Source organism: Hyla sarda, chromosome 3 (assembly GCF_029499605.1).
Source record: "Hyla sarda isolate aHylSar1 chromosome 3, aHylSar1.hap1, whole genome shotgun sequence".
Taxonomy (NCBI): Eukaryota; Metazoa; Chordata; class Amphibia; order Anura; family Hylidae; genus Hyla; species Hyla sarda.
The window spans coordinates 14046007-14067407 of NC_079191.1; the positions used below are offsets into that span (position 1 = coordinate 14046007).

Below are 21401 nucleotides of genomic sequence, written 5' to 3' on the forward strand. Positions count from 1 at the left end.
CTGGACCTTAGGATCCAAAACTCAAAATCAGAAGACAACAAGAACAGTGAATAGAAACCGCTCCAAATCACCAGTATGGGAATGGAATGGGGACTGGGACATAAAACCACTGCACACCAGGAAACAAGACACAAAACCTGTAGACAAAGAAAAATGTCCGTGGACACCGGGGACACAGACCACAAGGGGAATCAAACCAATGGGCACAAACCTGAGAATCTAAATCAATGGATATTAAAGAACGCTTGGAGCGGGTGACGGGGGTCGTGATGTCATGCCCCTCGTGACGTCACGCCACACCCCCTCAATGCAAGTCTATGGGAGGGGGCGTGGCAGCCGCCACGCCCCCTCCCATAGACTTGCATTGAGGGGGCGTGGTGTGACGTCACGAGGGGCATGACAGTGATATCACGACATCCCTTAGGATAGGGGATAAGATGTCTAGGGGTGGAGTACCCCTTTAAGGTCGAGGCCATAAACTGGCCATCAAACCAATGGGCAGCTGCCAGCCACGTAAAGTTTCTGGTTGCCTTTACATCCACACCAATAAACCACTGGACACCACACTGGACACCACAGTCTGGGGCATCAAACCAAATGCTCCGCAATGATGGATCCATGGGATACGATGCTATTCCAATCCTTATATAATTCCTTGTGTACAACCACCATGTAGAATACACTATAAGGTGCAGAGTATTTCACTTCGTTACAAAAGACCAAAACTTGTGCTGTGATCTTGGTGGAAACATCTGAACACGTCTGGAACATTTTGGGGAACTCCCCATTCTCAAGCTCAGTGGGTACAGCACTACAAATACTTCGGTGGGGTGCGGGTAGACAATGGGGACGGGATGGTGCTTGTAGTCATAGGACTGTTCAGTTTGTATGAAATATTAACAACAAACCAAAGGACACAAAATGTGGGACATCCATGACTCTGGGACTGTGCCAGCAAACCACTGGGACTGAGGCGCCAAACCCCTGGGACTGAGGCACCAAACCACTGGGACTGAGGCACCAAACCACTGGGACTGAGCCACCAAACCACTGGGACTGTGCCACCAAACCACTGGGACTGAGGCACCAAACCACTGGGACTGAGCCACCAAACCACTGGGACTGAGCCACCAAACCACTGGGACTGAGCCACCAAACCACTGGGACTGAGCCACCAAACCACTGGGACTGAGGCACCAAACCACTGGGACTGAGCCACCAAACCACTGGGACTGAGCCACCAAACCACTGGGACTGAGGCACCAAACCACTGGGACTGAGGCACCAAACCACTGGGACTGTGCCACCAAACCACTGGGACTGAGGCACCAAACCACTGGGACTGTGCGAGCAAACCACTGGGACTGAGCCACCAAACCACTGGGACTGTGCCAGCAAACCACTGGGACTGAGGCACCAAACCACTGGGACTGAGCCACCAAACCACTGGGACTGAGCCACCAAACCACTGGGACTTAGCCACCAAACCACTGGGGCTGTGCCACCAAACCACTGGGACTGAGGCACCAAACCACTGGGACTGAGCCACCAAACCACTGGGACCGAGCCACCAAACCACTGGGACTGAGCCACCAAACCACTGGGACTGAGCCACCAAACCACTGGGACTGAGGCACCAAACCACTGGGACTGTGCCACCAAACCACTGGGACTGAGGCACCAAACCACTGGCACTGTGCGAGCAAACCACTGGGACTGAGCCACCAAACCACTGGGACTGTGCCACCAAACCACTGGGACTGAGGCACCAAACCACTGGGACTGAGCCACCAAACCACTGGGACTGAGCCACCAAACCACTGGGACTGAGCCACCAAACCACTGGGACTGAGCCACCAAACCACTGGGACTGAGGCACCAAACCACTGGGACTGTGCCACCAAACCACTGGGACTGAGGCACCAAACCACTGGGACTGTGCGAGCAAACCACTGGGACTGAGCCACCAAACCACTGGGACTGTGCCAGCAAACCAATGGGACTGAGGCACCAAACCACTGGGACTGAGCCACCAAACCACTGGGACTGAGCCACAAAACCACTGGGACTGAGCCACCAAACCACTGGGACTGAGGCACCAAACCACTGGGACTGAGGCACCAAACCACTGGGACTGTGCCAGCAAACCATTGGGACTGAGCCACCAAACCACTGGGACTGAGCCACCAAACCACTGGGACTGAGGCACCAAACCACTGGGACTGAGCCACCAAACCACTGGGACTGAGGCACCGACAGGCAGACACACCAGGGGCACAAGCAGGAAGCTGTTACAAGACGTGGCTCATCTGGGTTCTTACTTTGTCCTTATGTCCATATCCTCATAGCTGGAGTGACACATCTCACTGAAGCGGGAAACAAAGAAATCGTAGCTGCGGTGGTAGGACGGCGTATCCTCCTCAATGTTGGCAAACTTGACAAACTAAAAGACAAATCAGTAACATGATAGATAGATATGAGATAGATAGATATAAGATAGATAGATAGATAGATAGATAGATATGAGATAGATAGATAGATAGATATGAGATAGATAGATATGAGATAGATAGATAGATATGAGATAGATAGATAGATATGAGATAGATAGATAGATATGAGATAGATAGATATGAGATAGATAGATATGAGATAGATAGATAGATAGATATGAGATAGATAGATATGAGATAGATATGAGATAGATAGATATGAGATAGATATGAGATAGATAAATAGATAGATATGAGATAGATAGATAGATATGAGATAGATATGAGATAGATAAATAGATAGACCCCACTCAGATGACATTTCCTCATAGAACAATACATGTCAGTGGTCCATGCCTTATACCGTTGTGTCTTTGATGGATCTGTCACTACACAATGAGGCTCCTGACATGTTCCGTCATATAATGTCACATTGTGGGAGACAGAACATGTAGCTTCCGCTGACCGACACACAATCTCCATCTTACAAGGCAATGTACAGAGACCTTGGGGCCACACATTTGTGATGTCCTATGAGGGGCCCATTGATCCTCCCTCATATCGGTCTCTATATATATTATATTACTATATACTATAAACCATCTGAGGGATCTGAGTGACTTATATTATTACAGCTGAAATATCTGAGAGACTTTCACATCCCATCTGGAGGAACACAACACGGCAAGTGTCAATGTGTTCCCTCCCGGCAATGAGCATGATCCGATGGTGGTGACGGTGATCAGCGAGAGGATGCAAAACCACGAGTCCTAGAAATAAAGAGAGCGGAGGAGGATACTGTGCAGTGTATCTAAGCCTATAATGTGTCCAGCCTACCTAAATGTAGCCTGTATGATGCTGTTGTGGCACCAGTGCTACTGACTGGGGTGCAGGGTGTATAGATCTTGTGCGTGACTCTGGGTGGTAAAATGAATCACTTTGTGACGCCAGGGCACAGTTAACCTACACGGTCCGAGGATACGACAGCTTCTCGTGGGCCAGGTGCGGGATAATAAATACACCGATGCCAGGTTATGGATAACTGTCTCTTTACTTTGCTGGAGGTAGCAGATCTCAAACAATACAGCCTCTTGTGCAGAGGGATGGAACCCAGGGAGCCTGTCGCCTTGCTGGGACTTGTAGTTGCTGTTGAATGCAGCTTCAAAATTAGTAGCAGCACATGCGAACTTGAAAGACTTAACAGCCTTTGGAGAAGAATCAGCCCAATGTGCCTTTTTTGTGCCGGTTTTCTGGTGTCAAGCATTGATAAATTTCCCTCCAATAGACATGTATGTATATATATATATATATATATATATATATATATATATATATATATATATATATAATATATTATTTATACATTTTATATATATATATATATATATATATATTTTTTTTTTTTTTTTTATTGTTTTAATCCCTCCAATAGACTTTAAAAGGGTATTCCGGGGGAATTATTATTATTTTTTATTTTTATTTTTTAAATCAACTGGTGCCAGAAAGTCAAACAGATTTGTAAACTACTTTCAGTACTTTTTAGCAGCTGTATGCTACAGAGGAAAGTCTATTCTTTTTGAATTTCTTTTTGGTCTTGTCCACAGTGCTCTCTGCTGACACCTCGGTCCATGTCAGGAACTGTCCAGAGGAGCATAGGTTTGCTATGGGGATTTTCTCCTGCTCTGGACAGTTCCTGATACGGGCATCAGGTGGCAACAGAGAGCACTGTGGACAAGACAAAAAAAAAAAAAGAAATTATAAAAAGAAAAGAATTTCCTCTGTAGCATACAGCTGCTAAAAAGTACTGGAAGGGTAAAGATTTTTTTTAATAGAAGTCATTTACAAATCTGGTAAACTTTCTGGCAACAGTTGATAAAAAAAAAAATGTTTTCCACCGGAGTACCCCTTTAATTTAAAGGGGTACTCCGGTGGAAAACTTTTTTTATTTTTTTTTTATTTATTTTTTCAAATCAACTGGCGCCAGAAAGTTAAACAGATTTGTAAATGACTTCTATTAAAAAAAATCTTAATCCTTCCAGTACTTATTAGCTGCTGAATACTACAGAGGAAATTATTTTCTTTTTTTGAACACACTGCTCTCTGCTGACATCACAAGCACAGTGCTCTCTGCTGACATCACAAGCACAGTGCCCTCTGCTGACATCGCAAGCACAGTGCTCTCTGCTGACATCTCTGTTCATTTTAGTTACTGTCCAGAGCAGCATTTGTTTTCTATGGGGATTTTCTCTGACTTTGGACAGTTCTTAAAATGGACAGAGATGTCAGCAGAGAGCACTGTGCTCGTGATGTCAGCAGAAAGCTCTGTGTTCCAAAAAGAAAATAATTTCCTCTGTAGTATTCAGCAGCTAATAAGTACTGGAAGGATTAAGATTTTTTAATAGAAGTCATTTACAAATCTGTTTAACTTTCTGGCACCAGTTGATTTAAAAAAAAAAAAAAAAAAAGTTAAGTTAAGTAGCTTCCATCAATTTCTGCCAAACAACATTCTGATGTCTATGACTATGTTTCCCAACTAGGGTGCCTCCAGCTGTTGCAAAACTACAACTCCCAGCATGTCCGGACAGCCAACGGCTGTCCGGACATGCTGGGAGTTGTAGCTTTGCAACAGCTGGAGGCACCCTGGTTGGGAAACACTGGTCTATGGTGTATGGAGAGACCTTCCCCCCACAATGTGACATTGTAGCCATGTACCGCCTGCTCGTATTCACAAATTGCGCGGCCGTATACTCACAGAATTGGTCCCCAGGATCTGGAGGTTCGGTTTCTCAGATTCCAGGAGTTTGGCCACCATCTTCAGAAAACTCTCCACGAATAGGTTAATACTTTGGCAATGACAGGCCATGAGGAGCTGGTCCAGAGCCTCCATGGCGATGCAGACGTAACTAGGAGAGAGGAAGAGGAGATTTATCATTGCTTTTAGAGCATTTTATTTTGTCTATGTTTTGGCGCGGTTCCGGCGCAAGAGGCCTATTTAGCGACTTTTATGCGTTTTTTTGATATAGACAGTTTCACTCTTTTCGTCTACCCGTAGAACTTTTTCTCTTTGACCGCACAGTGGTCACGTATTTATCATTTGCGACTCTGGTCAAAAGTCGCTATTTTGTGCGCAAAGGTACTTTTTTTTTTTTTTTAGGCGCAAAGCTACACCCCATACCAGTAGGCGTGAGAATCACTTCTACCTTTCATAATTCAACCTTTAGGGTACGGATTTTTTTGTGTTTTTTTTTTTTTTTTACTGCATATTTGAAAGTGGGCGGGCTCTTGCAGCAGATTTTCCGCGGCGGAATTTAATCTGCGGAAAATCCGCCGCAAGCCCCATTGAAGTCAGTAGGGACTGCGGCGGATTTTCCGCAGCGTAAATTCCACTGCTGAAAATCTGCTGCGGACAGGCGAGAAGAGCCCGCCCACTTTCAAATACGCAGAGGAGAAACCCGCAAAAAAAAATCCGCCCGTGTGAATGTACCCTTAGGCTAGGTTTTACACTGCGGAATCTCCGGGCAGAAAGTTTCCGCCCCGGAGATTCCGAGTGCGGAGAGCGCCGACTGAATCAGGACCGCGCGGACACTGCAGTCTCCAAGAGACTGCAATGTGTTCCACGAGTATTTCCGCCTGAAGAATGAGCAACGCCATTCTTCAGGTGGAAATTTCCAAACGGATTTTCCGTTCACAAATTCCGCTTCAAAAATTCCGAAGTGTGAATTTGTGAATGGAAACTACACCATACATTTTAGTGAGCGGAATTTTTGCCTGCAATTTCAAAGCCGGAATTGCAGGCAGAAATTCCGTAGTGTGAACCTAGCCTAAAAGGGGTACTCCGGTGGAAAACTTTTTTTATTTTTTTTTTAATCAACTGGGGCCAGAAAGTTAAACAGATTTGCAAATTACTTCTATTAAAAAATCTTAATCCTTTCAGTACTTATGAGCTTCTGAAGTTTAGGTTGTTCTTTTCTGTCTAAGTAATCACTGATGACACGTGTCTTGGGAACCGCCCAGTTTAGAAGAGGTTTGCTATGGGGATTTACTTCTAAACTGGGCGGTTCCCGAGACACGTGTCATCAGAGAACACAGACACAAAAGAACAACCTTAACTTCAGAAGCTCATAAGTACTGAAAGGATTAAGATTTTTTAATAGAATTAATTTACAAATCTGTTTAACTTTCTGGAGCCAGTTGATATATATAAAAAAGTTTTTTCCCTTTAACCCCGTTTCGGTTTCTGTTCTGGCAGGCTGTAAACGGATTCAAAACCGTTTAAAAAAAATCTCATTCATGTCAATGGGATTTTTTTACAATCCGTTTGCACCTGACTGCGCTCAATTCCGTTTTTTTTTGACGGCAGAAAAAACGGCACATGCAGTATTTTTTCTTCCGGCCAAAAACGGAAGAAAAAAAAACGGTTACAGTAAATTTAACATTGAAGTCCGTTTTTTGATCCATTTTTACTTTTGGGCATGCTCAGAACAAAAAAAATAATTTTTTTTTGCTTTATTAACTGAACAAAAACGGATACAAACAGATAAGGCTGCATTCACATCTCGTTTTTGCAATACGGGTCCCGTATCCCGTTTCTGTACAAAAAAACATATGTCTCCAAACCGGACCGAAACGTATGCAACCGTATATGCCTCCTCACGTTTTTAAACCGTATACGGTTTGAAAACGGACGTCCGTTTGCATACGTTTTAATACGTTTTTCTTGAAAAAAAAAATCTTATATGGTTTTATGTTTGTCAACATTTTAAATAAAGTTATTTTTTTATTGAATTTCCAAAAAAAAAAAAAAACACATTTAAAACAGTATTGTGCAAACCGGATGTAACCGTACTCACATACGGTTCAATACGGTTACCATAGAACTCCATTTTAAAATAACCGTATACAGGTTGGATACAGTTTTTGACCGGGACATAAAACCGTAGTAGACTACGGTTTGATGTACCGTTAAAAACCGTATAAACCTGTAAATGTTGCAAAACGTACACAACCTGATGCTACGGTTCGCATACGGTTTACGATGAAATGTCTCTATATACGGTTTGCAATACGGCTCGATAAGTTTTTTTTTTTTCAATGAAACCGAATACGGCAACCGTATTGCAAAAACGAGACGTTAAAGGGGTATTCCAGGAAAAAACTTTTTTTATATATATCAACTGGCTCCAGAAAGTTAAACAGATTTGTAAATTACTTCTATTTAAAAAATCTTAATCCTTTCAGTACTTATGACCTTCTGAAGTTAAGGTTGTTCTTTTCTGTCTAAATCCTCTCTGATGACACCTGTCTCGGGAACCGCCCAGTTTAGAAGAGGTTTGCTATGGGAATTTGCTTCTAAACTGGGCGTTTCCCGAGACACGTGTCATCAGAGAGGACTTAGACAGAAAAGAACAACCTTAACTTCAGAAGCTCATAAGTACTGAAAGGATTAAGATTTTTTAATAGAAGTAATTTACAAATCTGTTTAACTTTCTGGAACCAGTTGATATATATAAAAAAAAAAAAAAGTTTTTTCCTGGAATACCCCTTTAAGTCCGTTTTTTATTTTGACGGGAGAAGAACGGAACGGGTCTAGACGGATGTGTGAACGCAGCCTAAATATGATGCACGCTAGTCAAACCCACCACCCAAATACAGTAAATGTGGGAAAATAGACATTTTTTGATAAATCTGGGCCATAGTTTACGCTGATAATACAGGAGTTCATGGCCTCCAGGGTACATGGTATAGAACAGTGGTCTCCAACCTGCGGACCTCCAGATGTTGCAAAACTACAACTCCCAGCATGCCCGGACAGCCGTCGGCTGTCCGGGCATGCTGGGAGTTGTAGTTTTGCAACATCTGGAGGTCCGCAGGTTGGAGACCACTGTTATAGAAGAACCTGGAGGAACAAGGAAGGAACATACATGTCGCCTACACTGATAATACGGAATATTATGGCCTCCAGGGTACACGCCACAGAAGGACATGAAGGAACAAAGATGATAAAATAGGATTATGGCTAGAGATGAGCGAACTTACAGTAAATTCGATTCGTCACGAACTTCTCGGCTCGGCAGTTGATGACTTTTCCTGCATAAATTAGTTCAGCTTTCCGATGCTCCGGTGGGCTGGAAAAGGTGGATACAGTCCTAGGAAAGAGTCTCCTAAGACTGTATCCACCTTTTCCAGCCCATCGGGGCACCGGAAAGCTGAACTAATTTATGCAGGAAAAGTCAGCAACCGCCGAGCTGAGAAGTTCGTGACGAATCGAATTTACTGTAAGTTCGCTCATCTCTAATTATGGCCTATAAGGTGCCATGCCACAGAAGAACCTGGACAAGGCCCCATTGGGGACATTAATGGTTAACTAAAGTTAAAGGGGTATTCCAGGAAAAAAACTATTTTTTATAATCAACTGGCTTCAGAAAGTTAAACAGATTTGTAAATTACTTCTATTATAAAATCTTAATCCTTCCGGTACTTATCAGCTGCTGAAATTGAGTTGTTCTTTTCTGTCTGACCACAGTGCTCTCTGCTGACACCTCTGCTTGTCTCGGGAACTGTCCAGAGTAGAAGCAAATCCCCATAGAAAACCCTTTCTGCTCTGGACAGTTCGTGAGACAGACAGAGGTGTCAGCAGAGAGCGCTGTGGTCAGACAGAAAAGAACAACTCAACTTCAGCAGCTGATAACTACTGGAAGGATTGAGATTTTTTTTTATAGAAGTAATTTACAAACCAGTTTAAAGGGGTTATCCAGGAAAAAAAAACATTTTTTTATATATCAACTGGCTCCAGAAAGTTGAACAGATATGTAAATGACTTCTATTAAAAAATCTTAATCCTTTCAGTACTTATGAGCTTCTGAAGTTAAGGTTGTTCTTTTCTGTCTAAGTGCTCTCTGATGACACATGTCTCGGGAACCGCCCAGTTTAGAATAGGTTCTCTATGGGGATTTGCGGTTCCCGAGACACGTGTCATCAGAGAGCACTTAGACAGGAAAGAATAACCTTAACTTCAGAAGCTCATAAGTACTGAAAGGATTAAGATTTTTTAATAGAAGTCATTTACAAATCTGTTTAACTTTCTGGAGCCAGTTGATATATAAAAAAAAGTTTTTTCCTGGAATACCCCTTTAACTTCCTGGAGCTTCAACTTCAAGTTTTTCCTCATTTTATTCCCTTTCCCTGCGATTTTGGGGAAAATTGGTGCAAAATAGTGGTATTTCACTGCAATTGTGAAAATCGCTGTAAAATAGCAACATTTTTGCTGCAATCTTTTCAAAATGACAAGAAAAAAATTGAAAACGCAGGGGGAAAAAAATCCCACCATGTGAACACAGCCTAAAGAGATGTACCTGATAATCTACCCAGATAATGAAGAAATAGCACCTCACCAAAATTATAGGAAAAATGTGTGGTGTCCCGGTACCGTATCCTATCCGGTACCTGCATGTGTGGGTCCCCTTAGCCAGAGTCCTTAGGACGTCGGGGTCCCCATTGTCTAGTTCACCCCTAGTCACCTCTTATCCAGATAGTTATTGCTCCCATAGCTTACTTGGGAAGCATGTAAATATTATATAAATGCCCTATAAATAGTTAATTACCTGTCTGTAGCGTAGCAGGACCTGCGGGTCACGTGGTTAAGTGAACTCTATGGTATTTCTGCTTTAGGACCTTTGGAGGTCCTTGTGACGTAGTCAATCCCATCACTCATTGTAACAGTGAATGATCAATCAGGATGTTCGGACCAATCAGATTAGCCCCGCCCCCTGCCCATATAAGGGAGCGGCGGCCATCTTCTCGCTCTCTTGTTCCTGTTCAAGCAAGCATGAAGCATCTGCGCTGCTGAGATATGTGAGTCTAGGCCTGAACCTTGCGGCGACGGCCGATAACTTCTAAATTCTGAGTGTATCAATCCCCACGCACTCTGCAGGATCACCGGACCTTATCTATCCCCTAAATCTGGACGGATCTGCAATAATTACCCTAAATTCAGAGACTTTAATTGAATTCAAGGTCCGCAACAATTGTCAGTGATTGAGCTATATAGAGACTGTATTCCTGAGACTGTCATTGTTCATTGGATGTACCGCAAGAATTTAAGTAAAGTTACCCAAGTTCAAGTACATTGTGGACCTTCAGTCATTTCATTACATGCACCTGTCGTTTCTGGGAAGGGCAGCGATAGGCCGGAGAATTACCTCAGCATACTAGCCCAAAGCCTAGCGTCAGGAACTATAGGGTTAACATTAACCCCTCATCTACCGAAACAATACCCCCACTACCAACACCCCCCAAGGGCTATCACAAATGTATAGTCCACATATTTAGTGGAGTCACTGGGGAAAATAATCAAAAACAGTCTCACAGTAATACAGTCTGTGTTGCCCATAGCAACCAATCACAGCTCAGCTTTCATTTTACCAGAGCAAAATGAAAAAATAAAAGCTGAGTGATTGGTCGCTATGGGCAACAAAGAGAATCTTTACAATAAGACAGACAAATCCCCCCATTCACTTTGTTGCCCATAGCAACCAATCACAGCTCAGCTTTCATATCTTAACAAGGTCTGGTAAAGTGAAAGCCCAGCTTTGATTGGTTGCTATGGGCAACAAAGATACTGAGTTACTGGTCCATTGCAACCAATCACAGCTCAGCTTTCATTTTACCAGGGCAAAATGAAAGCTGAGTGATTGGTTGCTATGGGCAACAAAGAGAATCTTTACAATAAGACAGATAAATCCCCCCATTCACTTTGTTGCCCATAGCAACCAATCACAGCTCCGCTTTCATATCTTAACGAGGTCCTAGCAAAGTGAAAGCCCAGCTCTGATTGGTTGCTATGGGCAACAAAGATAGTGAGTGACTGGTCCATAGCAACCAATCACAGCTCAGCTTTCATTTTCTCATATTATTCTGGTAAAACAGCTCTGATTGGTTGCTATGGGCAACAAAGATAGTGAGTGACTGGTCCATAGCAACCAATCACAGCTCAGCTTTCATTTTTTCATATTGTTCTGGTAAAATAAAAGCTCAGCTGTGATTGGTTGCTACGGGCGACAAAGGCTGTTCGGGAATTCTGGAAGTTTTTTCATATTTTTTTTTTTTTAAACTAATCTTTCGGGTTTTCCTCAGCTCAAATCCACCACATTTTCTGTGGAAACCAAAGTAAATATGTTGGGACTTTTCAAAACTGTCGGGGACCACAATCCTTTTGTCGGGACCACGCCCACTTTCTCCCGGGACCACGCCCCCTTTTCCGTGCATGCTGGCAGTTGTAGTTAGTAACTAACTGCAACTCCCAAATTAAATAAAAAAAAAAAAAAAAAGCGATCAAAATGTCACATGAAAACAAAAACGATACTGTTAAAAACTACAGAGCAGGGTGCAAAAAATGAGTTAGAGGGGTCAGAATAGGACAAAATTTCTCCCTGATACAGTCTGTGGCTCAGCAGCTGCCCGAAATGAAAACTACAACTCCCAGCATGTTGGACTATACAGTAGTATATAGTATAGGTCAGTGTTTCCAAAGCAGGGGTGCCTCCAGCTGTTGCAAAACTACAACTCCCAGCATGTTGTACTATATAGTAGTATATAGTATAGGTCAGTGTTTCCCAACCAGGGGTGCCTCCAGCTGTTGAAAAATACAACTCCCAGCATGTTGGACTATATAGTAGTATATAGTATAGGTCAGTGTTTCCCAACCAGGGGTGCCTCCAGCTGTTGCAAAACTACAACTCCCAGCATGTTGGATGATATAGTAGTATATAGTATAGGTCAGTGTTTCCCAACCAGGGGTGCCTCCAGCTGTTGCAAAACTACAACTCCCAGCATGTTGGACTATATAGTAGTATATAGTATAGGTCAGTGTTTCCCAACCAGGGGTGCCTCCAGCTGTTGCAAAACTACAACTTCCATCATGTTGGACTATATAGTAGTATATAGTATCGGTCAGTGTTTTCCAACCAGGGGTGCCTCCAGCTGTTGCAAAACTACAACTCTCAGCATGCCCGGACAGCCAACGGCTGTCCGGGCATGCTGGGAGTTGTAGTTTTGCAACAGCTGGAGGCACTCTGGTTGTGAAACACTGGTATTGTATATGGTGCAACATTCCAGGAGTCGGAGGATTGGTTGGATGAATAGCGGCCATTGCATTTCCGGTATTTTTAATATAAAAGTACCGTCAGGGTCTATTGGTCAGCCATATAGGAGCAGCCGCAGTGAATAGAAGCGATGGCGCTGGCACAGGCCCCGGCTCCCTCATAAATCCCGGGCATGGAGCGCAGCCAGCTCATACAGGGATTATTATAAATTCTGCTCTGGAGGAGACACATTATCACTGGAGCAATGTTATTATGTCTCTGCGAAATGCAATGACAGTGAGATGAGTAGTGAGGGGATTTATAGAGAGAAGAGACGCCATGTATGTGCCCCCTGCACCGCTCCCCATACACCAAACACCCAGGGGCCAAAACACAGAGGTAGAGTAATGTGAAAAACTCAATTCTGGGGCCCCAAATTATTCATCATCTGTACTCAGAGAGTTATCACTGTTATCTGTGGTGTTACATAGGACTGCAGGTCACATCTACTACATTATCTGTACTCAGAGAGTTATCACTGTGTTATCTGTGGTGTTACATAGGACTGCAGGTCACATCTACTACATTATCTGTACTCAGAGAGTTATCACTGTGTTATCTGTGGTGTTACATAGGACTGCAGGTCACATCTATACATTATCTGTACTCAGAGAGTTATCACTGTTATCTGTGGTGTTACATAGGACTGCAGGTCACATCTATACATTATCTGTACTCAGAGAGTTATCACTGTGTTATCTGTGGTGTTACATAGGACTGCAGGTCACATCTACTACATTATCTGTACTCAGAGAGTTATCACTGTGTTATCTGTGGTGTTACATAGGACTGCAGGTCACATCTATACATTATCTGTACTCAGAGAGTTATCACTGTGTTATCTGTGGTGTTACATAGGACTGCAGGTCACATCTATACATTATCTGTACTCAGAGAGTTATCACTGTGTTATCTGTGGTGTTACATAGGACTGCAGGTCACATCTATACATTATCTGTACTCAGAGAGTTATCACTGTGTTATCTGTGGTGTTACATAGGACTGCAGGTCACATCTATACATTATCTGTACTCAGAGAGTTATCACTGTTATCTGTGGTGTTACATAGGACTGCAGGTCACATCTATACATTATCTGTACTCAGAGAGTTATCACTGTGTGATCTGTGGTGTTACATAGGACTGCAGGTCACATCTATACATTATCTATAATCAGAGAGTTATCACTGTGTTATCTGTGGTGTTACATAGGACTGCAGGTCACATCTATACATTATCTGTACTCAGAGAGTTATCACTGTGTTATCTGTGGTGTTACATAGGACTGCAGGTGACATCTATACATTATCTGTACTCAGAGAGTTATCACTGTTATCTGTGGTGTTACATAGGACTGCAGGTCACATCTATACATTATCTGTACTCAGAGAGTTATCACTGTGTTATCTGTGGTGTTACATAGGACTGCAGGTCACATCTATACATTATCTGTACTCAGAGAGTTATCACTGTGTTATCTGTGGTGTTACATAGGACTGCAGGTCACATCTATACATTATCTGTACTCAGAGAGTTATCACTGTTATCTGTGGTGTTACATAGGACTGCAGGTCACATCTATACATTATCTGTACTCAGAGAGTTATCACTGTTATCTGTGGTGTTACATAGGACTGCAGGTCACATCTATACATTATCTGTACTCAGAGAGTTATCACTGTGTTATCTATGGTGTTACATAGGACTGCAGGTCACATCTATACATTATCTATACTCAGAGAGTTATCACAGTTATCTGTGGTGTTACATAGGACTGCAGGTCACATCTATACATTATCTGTACTCAGAGAGTTATCACTGTTATCTGTGGTGTTACATAGGACTGCAGGTCACATCTATACATTATCTGTACTCAGAGAGTTATCACTGTTATCTGTAGTCTTACATAGGACTGCAGGTCACATCTATACATTATCTGTACTCACAGAGTTATCACTGTGTTATCTGTGGTGTTACATAGGACTGCAGGTCACATCTATACATTATCTGTACTCAGAGAGTTATCACTGTTATCTGTGGTGTTACATAGGACTGCAGGTCACATCTACTACATTATCTGTACTCAGAGAGTTATCACTGTGTTATCTGTGGTGTTACATAGGACTGCAGGTCACATCTATACATTATCTGTACTCAGAGAGTTATCACTGTTATCTGTGGTGTTACATAGGACTGCAGGTCACATCTATACATTATCTGTACTCAGAGAGTTATCACTGTGTGATCTGTGGTGTTACATAGGACTGCAGGTCACATCTATACATTATCTATAATCAGAGAGTTATCACTGTGTTATCTGTGGTGTTACATAGGACTGCAGGTCACATCTATACATTATCTGTACTCAGAGAGTTATCACTGTTATCTGTGGTGTTACATAGGACTGCAGGTCACATCACTACATTATCTGTACTCAGAGAGTTATCACTGTGTTATCTGTGGTGTTACATAGGACTGCAGGTCACATCTATACATTATCTGTACTCAGAGAGTTATCACTGTTATCTGTGGTGTTACATAGGACTGCAGGTCACATCTACTACATTATCTGTACTCAGAGAGTTATTACTGTTATCTGTGGTGTTACATAGGACTGCAGGTCACATCTATACATTATCTGTACTCAGAGAGTTATCACTGTTATCTGTAGTCTTACATAGGACTGCAGGTCACATCTATACATTATCTGTACTCAGAGTTATCACTGTTATCTGTAGTCTTACATAGGACTGCAACTACTCCATGATCACGATACAGACAAAAATCAGCAAAACAAGAAGTAATCTGAGTTCTGTTCCATCTTATATGACGTAAGAACCTTTTAACCATTACTTAGCCGACCTGAACTAGTGGAGAGTCCTTAGTCCCTGAACACATTCAGCTCTGCTACATCCCTCCCAATAACCAGACTGCACAGTACCCAGAATAATCCTAACCCCCTGATCCCAGAACTTTTCTCGGATCCTTTTTCCCCTTATCCACCCCCCTGGCACAGCTCTGCCCGCTCGGCATCAGGGCGATCAGCAGCTGCGGGCTTCGCTCTCTGCAATGCAGGATCTGTCAACGACCTACAGGACAAACCAGGGACAGAAGGGAGGGGGGTGAAGTGCGGATACCTGCACCAGCAACTCATCTTCACCAGCGCTGATCTGGACACCGGGCGAGATAAAGGAGGGGGGGCACCTCGAATGCCGCCTGGTGCTCTTCCTAAAGGTCCCCGGAGCCTCTGTAGCCGTGTAGGCAGGATGGCGCGGATGAGCCCGTGTGTGCGGCTGAACAGATGTGTCCTGGGAGCGTAATCCACAATCTGAGGGCATTAGGACGGGGCGGCTGATGTGCGGCATTAAAGCTTGGGATAGAAGACTGGCAGGGCGCGGGGTCACGTCATAGAGGGGGCAGCGCACCCCCCAAAACCCACACCACCTTCCTGAGGATGATCAGTGCCCACTTAGAGGGCATTTACCACACCAGAGGGGGGTGCAGGGGTCTCCTGATGGTGGTGTAGATCAGCGGTCTTCAAACTGTGGCCCTCCAGCTGTTGCAAAACTACAACTCCCAGCATGCCCGGACACTCCGTGTGAACGCACAGTCTGTGGCTCAGCAGCCCGAAATGAAAACTACAACTCCCAGCATGTTGGACTATATAGTAGTATATAGTATAGGTCAGTGTTTCCAAACCAGGGGTGCCTCCAGCTGTTGCATAACTACAACTCCCAGTATGTTGGGCTATATAGTAGTATATGGTATAGATCAGTGTTTCCAAACCAGGGTGGCTCCAGCTGTTGCAAGGCTACAACTCCCAGCATTCTGAAAATTGTAGTTTTGCAACAGCTGAAGGGCCACAATTTGAAGACCACTGGTGTAGACAATATTCCTGAGGATAATCAGTGCCCACTTAGAGGGCATTTACCACACCAGAGGGGGGTGCAGGGGGTCTCCTGATGGGGGGTGTAGATCAGCAGTCTTCAAACTGTGGCCCTCCAGCTGTTGCAAAACTATAATTCCCAGCATGCCCGGACAGCCAACGGCTGTCCGGGCATGCTGGGAATTGTAGTTTTGCAACAGCTGGAGGGCCACAGTTTGAAGACCACTGGTGTAGATAATATGGATGCTGGGGGTGACTGACTTATCACGGGTGTGGAAATTTAAATGGGGTTATCCAGGAAAAACCTTTTATTTATATATATATATATATATATATATATATATATATATATATATATAAACAGGCTCCAGAAAATTAAACAGATTTGTAAATTACTTCTATTAAAAAAATCTTAATCCTTTCAGTACTTATGAGCTTCTGAAGTTAAGGTTGTTCTTTTCTGTCTAAATCCTCTCTGATGACACCTGTCTCGGGAACCGCCCAGTTTAGAAGCAAATCCCCATAGCAAACCTCTTCTAAACTGGGCGTTTCCCGAGACACGTGTCATCAGAGAGCACTTAGACAGAAAAGAATAAACTTAACTTCAGAAGCTCATAAGTACTGAAAGGATTAAGATCTTTTAATAGAAGTAATTTACAAATCTGTTTAACTTTCTGGAGACAGTTGATATATATAAAAAAAAAGTTTTTTCCTGGATAACCCCAATAAAAAAAAGCTACTTGTCCACAGGACTTAAAGGGGTACTCCGGTGGAAAACATTTTTTTTTTTAGGTCTCTATAAGTCAACTGGTGCCAGAAAGTTAAACAGATTTGTAAATGACTTCTATTAAATAAATCTTTATCCTTCCAGTACTTATTAGCGGCTGTATGCTACAGAAGAAATTCTGTTATTTTTTTATTTCTTTTCTGTCTTGTCCACAGTGCTCTCTGCTGACACCTCTGTCCCGTGTCAGGAACTGTCCAGAGCAGCATAAGGTTTGCTATGAGGATTTTCTCCTGCTCTGGACAGTTCCTGATACGGGCATCAGGTGTCAGCAGAGAGCACTGTGGACAAGACAAAAAAGAAAGTCAAAAAGAAAAGAATTTCCTCTGTAGCATACAGCTGCTAAAAAGTACTGGAAGGGTAAAGATTTTTTAATAGAAGTAATTTACAAATCTGTTTAACTTTCTGGCCCCAGTTCATTAAAAAAAAAAAAAAAAAAAAAAAAAGAAAGTTTTCCACCGGAGTACCCCTTTAAACGGAGCAAAATCTACTTGTCCCTCATGACGATCCACTTGTCCGGACCAATTTTCGCTTTCACACTCTAGTTTTTTTTTTCTCCTCGCCCTATAATAGCCATAACTACCTACTATAATGATACCTTTTAATTTTTCCATAACATATGCTCCGCACCAAAAAAAAAGAAAAAAAATATTGGTGAGTAAAATAGTAAAAGATAGTTTTGCAAATTTGGTGGTTTTCTTTTCTACGCCATTTACCTTGTGGTTAAAGGGGTACTCCAGTGGAAAACTTTAACTTTCTTGCACCAGTTGATAAAAAAAAATAAAAATAAACAGATTTTTAAATTACTTCTATTAAAATTTTTTAATCCTTCCTGTACTTATTAGCTGCTGAATACTACAGAGGAAATTCTTTTCTTTTTGGAACACAGAGCTCTCTGCTGACATCATAACCACAGTGCTCTCTGCTGACACCTCTGTCCATTTTAAGAACTTGTCCAGAGTAGGAGAAAATCCCCATAGCAAACATATGCTGCTCTGGACAGTTCCTAAAATGGACAGAGATGTCAGCAGAGAGCACTGTGTTCCAAAAAGAAAATAATTTCCTCTGTAGTATTCAGCAGCAGCTAATAAGTACTGGAAGGATTAAGATTTTTTTAATAGAAGTAATTTACAAATCTGTTTAACTTTCTGGCACCAGTTGATAAGTTTTCCACCGGAGTACCCCTTTAACCCCTTTCGTTTTTTCCTCCTTACCTTTTAAAAATCATAACCCTTTCAATTTTCCACCTAAAAATCTATATTATGGCTTATTTTTTGGGTCACCAATTCTACTTTGCAGTGACATTAGTCATTTTACCCAAAAATCCACAGCGAAACGGAAAAAAAAAAATCATTGTGCGACCAAATCGAAGAAAAAATGCAATTGTGTAACTTTTGGGGGCTTCCGTTTCTACGCAGTGCATATTTCGGTAAAAATGACACCTTCTCTTTATTCTGTAGGTCCATACGGTTAAAATGATCCCCTACTTATATAGGTTTGATTTTGTCGCACTTCTGGAAAAAATCATGCAGGAAAATTTATACATTTAAAAATGTCACCTTCTGACCCCTATAACTTTTTTATTTTTCCACGTACGGGGCGGTATGAGGGCTCATTTTTTGCGCCGTGATCTGAAGTTTTTATCGGTATGATTTTTGTTTTGATCGGACTTTTTGATCACTTTTTATTCATTTTTTAATGGTATAAAAAGTGACCAAAAATTTTTTTGCGCGTACGCCATTGACCGTACGGTTTAATTAATGATATATTTTTATAGTTCGGACATTTACGCACGCGGCGATACCACATATGTTTATTTTTTTTTACAGTTTAATTTTTTTTATGGGAAAAGGGGGGTGATTCAAACTTTTATTAGGGAAGGGGTTAAATGACCTTTATTAACCCTTTTTTTTAACATTTTTTTTGCAGTGTTATAGGTCCCATAGGAGCAGTCATTCGCCGATTGGACACAGAGGAGGCAGGTAAGGGCCCTCCCAGTGTCCTGTCAGCTGTTCGGGACGCCGCGATTTCACCGCGGCGGTCCCGAACAGCCCGACTGAGCAGCCGGGTCACTTTCGCTTTAGAAGCGGCGGTCAGCTTTGACCGCCGCTTCTAAAGGGTTAATACCCACATCGCCGCGATCGGCGATGTGTGGTATTAGCCGCGGGTCCCGGCCGTTGATGAGCACCGGGACCGACGCGATATGATGCGGGATCGCGGCGCGATCCCGCTTCATATCGCGGGAGCCGGCGCAGGACGTAAATATACGTCCTGCGTCGTTAAGGGGTTAAGCTAACATGTTGTTTTGATACTTTAGGCCGGCCTGATTACAGCAATACCAGATTTGTATAGTTTCTGTCATTTTTACTCATTTAAAAAAAATTCTGAACTCTTTCAAAAAAAATGTATCGCCATTTTCTGATCCCTGCAGCTTTTGATTTATGTTTTTTTTCGTATACGCTGCTGTATGAGGGCTAATTTTTTCGCCATAATCTTTTCTTTTTTCTTTTTCATTTTTATTTTTTTGTATCGGTACCATTTTGGTATTGATCTGACTTTTTAATCGCTTTGAACTTTTTTTTCTGGGGATATTATAAAAATTGCAATTCTTTGGTTTGGTAATTATTTTTGTTTTTTACATTTACGTCATTTACCGTACAGGATACATAATGTTATATTTTAATAATTTGTACAATTACGCGCGCAACAATACCAAATATGTTTCTTGTTTTTATATGGGAAAAGGGGGTGATTTGAACTCTTAATATGGAAAGGGTTAATGTGTGTCTTTCAAACTTTTAATAAAACATTTTTTTTTATTTTTTTTTATACTTTATTAGTCCCTTAGGGGAATTTTAGGAGGAATCATTAGATTCCTCATACAGATCAATAGAGTTCAATTGAACTCCATTGATCGGTGTGCTCTGTGATCCATTGATAGAGCCTGGTCCAGCCAGGATCTATCAATGACAGAGCCACAGACACTGGGGAACAGAGGTAAGCCCTCCGGTCCGGTAAATCTAAGCAGGGTTAAGGGCCTGAAACATTCACCTGCCTGGTGTCCGGAACTGCATGTCCTGAGCGTCGGGCGATAGGAATTCCACATCCCTGCTTATGGAGTCAGACCCCAAGTATAGAAAACACCAGGCGAGTATCGGTAAAATTACAACACTACAATGTTTTTTGTTTTTTAATTTGCAACAATGTAGCAACTTTTGCCGTTTATTCAGCACTTTTTTTCCTCCTAGGGGGCGCCCTTTGTGTTACCCTGATCCGAGATTAGCAAGACATGGTTTTCTAACCAGAAACAGAGCTAGCACCTGTCTGCGAATGGATGTGAGCTGCAGTACCACACATAACCTGTGGACAGGAGTGGCGCTGTTTTTGGAAAAAGAAAAAAAGAAAATAAAGAAAATGAAAAAGCCGCCATGTTGTTCTAATATTGGATCAGTGTTTCCCAACCAAAGTGCCTCCAGCTGTTGCAAAATTACAAACTGTGACTTGTAATGCTGGGACTTGTAGTTTTGCAACAGCTGGAGGCCCTTTAGTTGAAAAACACTTTCCTAGACAAAACCTTTCAAAGAGGTTATCCAGGAAGAGGAAAAACAGCACAACCCCTGTACTCAGGTTGTGTGCGGTATTAAAACTTGGCTCTTTTCACTTTAATGGAACTGGGATGCAATACCACACACAACCTGAGGACAGGGGTGGTGCATTTTTTTTTTTTTTTTTTTTGGAAAATAAAATATGCAGCCATGTTTTTCTAATCCAAGATCAGTGTTTCCCAGTCAAAGAGCCTCCAGCTGTTGCAAAACTACAACTCCCAGCATGCCCGGACAGCTGAAGGCTGTCCGGGCATGCTGGGAGTTGTAGTTTTGCAACAGCTGGGGGCACACTGGTTGGGAAACACTATCTTGGACAAAACCTTTAAAAGGGGTTATGCAGAAATAGAAAAACAGTGCCCCCCCCTGCCCTCAGGTTGTAAGTGATATTACAACTTGGTTCAATTCACTTCAATGGAACTGGGATGCAATCACACGGAGGTGTAAAAACAAAATGCAGCCATGTTTTTTATTTTATTTTATTTTTTTTCTTTATACA

The 21401-nt window shown here is 42.4% G+C and overlaps 1 protein-coding gene across 3 annotated transcripts in view; it reads right to left on the bottom strand.

Moving 5' to 3' along the window:
- The window catches only part of EFR3B (EFR3 homolog B), a 235255-nt gene that overhangs the window by 68838 nt on the left and 145016 nt on the right, over nucleotides 1-21401 (bottom strand). For all 3 annotated transcript variants that reach the window (XM_056563781.1, XM_056563783.1, XM_056563782.1), the window contains exons 4-5: nucleotides 5245-5395; nucleotides 2322-2443 (exon numbers count right to left, since the gene is read on the bottom strand). In XM_056563781.1, the coding sequence (XP_056419756.1) occupies nucleotides 2322-2443; nucleotides 5245-5395 (273 nt within the window). The remainder of the gene's footprint in view (nucleotides 1-2321; nucleotides 2444-5244; nucleotides 5396-21401) is intronic.